Source organism: Microtus ochrogaster, chromosome 17, assembly GCF_000317375.1.
Source record: "Microtus ochrogaster isolate Prairie Vole_2 chromosome 17, MicOch1.0, whole genome shotgun sequence".
Classification (NCBI taxonomy): Eukaryota; Metazoa; Chordata; class Mammalia; order Rodentia; family Cricetidae; genus Microtus; species Microtus ochrogaster.
This window is the reverse complement of record NC_022019.1, coordinates 12,334,079-12,337,985: the sequence shown is the minus strand read 5'-3', so window position 1 is coordinate 12,337,985 and position 3,907 is coordinate 12,334,079. Positions and strand designations below refer to the sequence as shown.

The following is a 3,907-nucleotide window of genomic DNA, read 5'->3' as shown; positions in this document are numbered from 1 at the left end:
TCTTTCTTTCTTTCTTTCTTTCTTTTGAGACAGGGTTTCTGTGTAACATCTCTGGCTGTCCTGGAACTTGCTTTGTGGACCAGGCTGGCCTCGAGCTCACAGAGACCCACCTGTCTCTGCCTTCCGAGTACTGGGATTATGGGAGTAAAGGCATGTGCCACCACCACCTGGCTGAACTCAGAATTCTAAAGGATGTAATGGAAAATGTATTGATTTTTTTTATATATATATTTTGAGACAGAGTCTGATGTATCTCTACCTCCCAAAAGCCGGGATTACAGGCTGACACCACCAGATCTGACTCTTGCTAGATTTGTGTGTGTGTGTGTGTGTGTGTGTGTGTGTGTGCATGTGTACTTGTGTACATGTGTATTTGTGTGCATGTGTGTGTATGTGTGCATATATACTTTTGTGTTCGTGTGTTACTTGTGTGCCTGTGTGTATTTGCGTACATGTGTACTTGTGTGCATGTGTGTATATGCAGGTGGACTTATATACCCATTCACAGATGTGCACATGCATGTGGAAGCCAGAGATCAACCTTGGCTGGTGTTTTTCAGGTGCTGTCTACCTTGTCAGCTAGATTGACTTGGCCATGAGCCTCAGGGACTGCCTGCCTGTCCCTCAGGGCTGGGGTGACAAGCTGTGCTGTCACATCCAGCTTGCAGTATGGTTTCTGCCTACAGAACTCAGGACCTTGTACCTTCAAGAGTGAGTTACTTCCCCAGCCTGCAGGATCCTTTTCAGTGATCGATTGTGATATTATTTATAACATTCTCATGTTATTGATATAAATTACAATACGGCGAAGTAGTCATTTGTTGTTCAGGTTATACAGAACAAACTATATGACTATTGCCCTTTATGCCCAATACATTTTTCTTCTTCCTTCTCTCCCTTGAATGTTGGAGACTCACCACGACATCCTGGAACTCTTTGCTGTCCAGACTAGTCTTTTGTTTCAGTTTCAGTCTCAAATTGCCTATAGAATTAGAGACAATCACTTAGAGACAGGGTACAATGTTTCTAGGTTGAGCCCACTCTTGGATTCTTAACACTTTTAAATGGCTAAATTGCCTGGGTCCTTCACTGCTGTTTAATTTACTAGTTTATTGCCCCCTTCCCGTGGTCTGCTTGGTTTTTACTGTCAACTTGATACAACTTAGAGTCACCTAGGAAGAGGGAATTCCACTTGAAGAACGGCCGACGGCCATTCTGTGAGAATGTCTTGATTGATGTGGGAGGTCCCAGCACCATGTCTAGGCAGGTGTGAGCTTGGGCTGTTGTGAACTAGAGAGGGAACCAGTCTATATCCCACTGTGTCAGGTGCACACTGTCTGCCCAGTTTTTATGTAGGTACTGGGGGTGGAGTAGGTTCTCATGCTCGTGTGTGCACTTAATACACTGAGATATCTCCCCAGCCCATACCACCCTCCTGCATTTTCTTTCTGAGGCAGTTTCTTTCACTATGCAGTTGAGGGCTAGGTTGGAACTCACTAAGTAGACCAGGCAGCCCTTGAACTCATGATCCTTTTGCTACAGGGTGCGCTACTCTTCTGATGTCATGTCTTTTGGTCGTAGTAATCTGCATAATTCTTATCTTTCACCTTTCGCTCTTTAGTGCTCCATTTATGTATATTAAAAAAGGTCAAAACTGAACAAAAGGTATAACTATTTTCCGAACTTTTTTTGGTCAATTTTTCAAAATAGCAGTAAGAACTCTTTACAATACAGAAACAATAAAAAATTAAGTAACGCATATTTGATAATAATTTTAGTAAGTGGGAGATAGCAATTTTCATTTGCTTGTATCCCTAAAGAGACCAGTGTGTGTGTGTGTGTGTGTGTGTGTGTGTGTGTGTGTGTGTGATTATTTTCGACTTTTTTTTCTTAGCAGCACAAAAAAAAACAACAGATATCTCTGTCGCACTTTTATACCCACTAATTTTTTATAAGATTAAAACCAATCGTTAAAAAAACCTGATTATTCATTCTAGTGTCATTAATATATTAAGTACTCAGTTTCCACACAAAGGACAAAAGTTAAATCTGAGTTACTAGCTATATCTATCTTGATACCATTAATAATCCATTATACCAACTAATCATGAAAGTAAGAAAGCAGGTATGAAATCCACACACTCATCGCTTGAGGAGTCGCTGGTCCTCCATTTTTTCCTTTGGGAGTAGACTTTTACCAGTATGGCAATCAGGATACAGATCACAATGTAGAAAGGGATGATCAAGAAAAACGGCCACCGGGTAGGCTTGGAGCGGTAAGCAGTTGCAACATAGTGCCTTGCTGGAAAGAAAAGCACCAGGGGTTAGAAGGCAGCTGCCAGGACTGAAACAACAGCATTGCTGTGTGCTGCTGTCATTGGAACAAACATGTTACACTATTTAAAAGTTTGCAATTCAGCCAGGTGGTGGTGATGCATGCTTTTAATCCCAGCACTTGGGAGACAGAGGCAGGCGGATCTCAGTGAGTTTGAGGCCAGCCTGGTCTACCAAGCAAGTTCCAGGACAGCCAGGACATTACACAGAGAAACCCTGTCTTGAAAAAACAACAACAGGAACAGGAACAAAACAAAACAAAAAAAATCTTTATAATTACATATATTTTATATATAACTTTATATATAATTAACTGTATATAATGTAGATAACACAATGGCACCAGAAGCCCCGCCTCCAAACTCTCCAAATCTATGTGTGAAAGTCCTGCCCTTTGCTTTTCTTTTTGTATGTATCTTTTTAAAGGATTTTTAAATTTTTCTTGTGCATAAGTGTTTATCTGTATGTATGTATGTCTACCATGTGTGTGACTGGTGGCTGAGAAGGCCAGAAGAGGGTGTTGGATCTTCTGGAACTGGAATTACAGATGGTTGTGAGCCACCACGTAGGTTCTCTAGAAGAGCAGCTAACAACGGAGCCATCTCCCCCATCCATGCTCCTTGCTTTGCCTTGGAGACTCTTCTATTCCAGGCAGTCTCTGATCAAAGGAATTGAAGTGTGATCCAAGTTACCAGTGAGGAATTCTCAAACTCTTATTTCTGGTAAAAAAAAAATGCTGTACATATATTTTAGGTCTAAATTATGTTTTGTTTTGTTTTGTTTTGTTTTGTTTTAACCTAAGCATATTTTCATGTCCTTTCTCACAAATTGTTTTTTAAAGAGTTCTTTCAGAATATTTATATATAGGTTTAGTTCTCATATTTAGATAAACTGTCTACTTCATAGAACATCAACATTGGTTGGCTCACAACAGCCAGGCGATTCAACACCTCTGGTCTCTGAAATCACCTGGATTCACATGCACGTAATCCCTGCCCCATCATACACACATCCACAGAATTAAAAAAAAACAATAAAAACAAGTTGCTTAGAAGATATATATATATATATACCAGGTATGATGCTGCATGCCTTAATTGCAACACTTGGTAAGCAGAGGCAGGAGGATCTCTGTGAGTTTAAGGCCAACATGGCTACATTGTGAGTTCTAGGTCAGTCAGGGTTACACAGTAAGACCTTTGAGAAGTGCTTTTGACTTCTCCAAATCTGTTATGATTTTCTCTGTGGTTAATTGTATCTCACACATAAAAGCAACATCACGTCATCTTTTCTAGTCTTTTTGTTCCTTTCTTGTTCTTTCCTAAGTTTAAGGCCTATGACAAAGGAAACATACTGAATACGTATCGTGAGAGCAGACTTCAGTGTTTGCTCCTAATTTTATGAGAAGATAAATATAGCTAATCATAAAATGTGTTGGTTTCAATTTTCTGATACCCTTTATCAAACTGACCAGATTGTTGTCTGCAGTCTCTTTGCTGCTCTGTGGCAGGTGAGGAATTTCAATCTCAGTCTCTCTCTCTCTCTCTCTCTCTCTCTCTCTCTCTCTCTCTCT

At 40.3% G+C, this 3,907-nt stretch overlaps 1 protein-coding gene across 1 annotated transcript in view; it reads right to left on the bottom strand.

Moving 5' to 3' along the window:
• Positions 1-3,907, bottom strand: part of Adam2 (ADAM metallopeptidase domain 2) — a 50,004-nt gene that overhangs the window by 673 nt on the left and 45,424 nt on the right. Inside the window, exons 19-20 of the mRNA XM_005355494.2 lie at positions 2,143-2,302; positions 918-982 (exon numbers count right to left, since the gene is read on the bottom strand). Coding sequence (XP_005355551.1) covers positions 949-982; positions 2,143-2,302 — 194 coding nt within the window. The 3' untranslated portion in view covers positions 918-948. The remainder of the gene's footprint in view (positions 1-917; positions 983-2,142; positions 2,303-3,907) is intronic.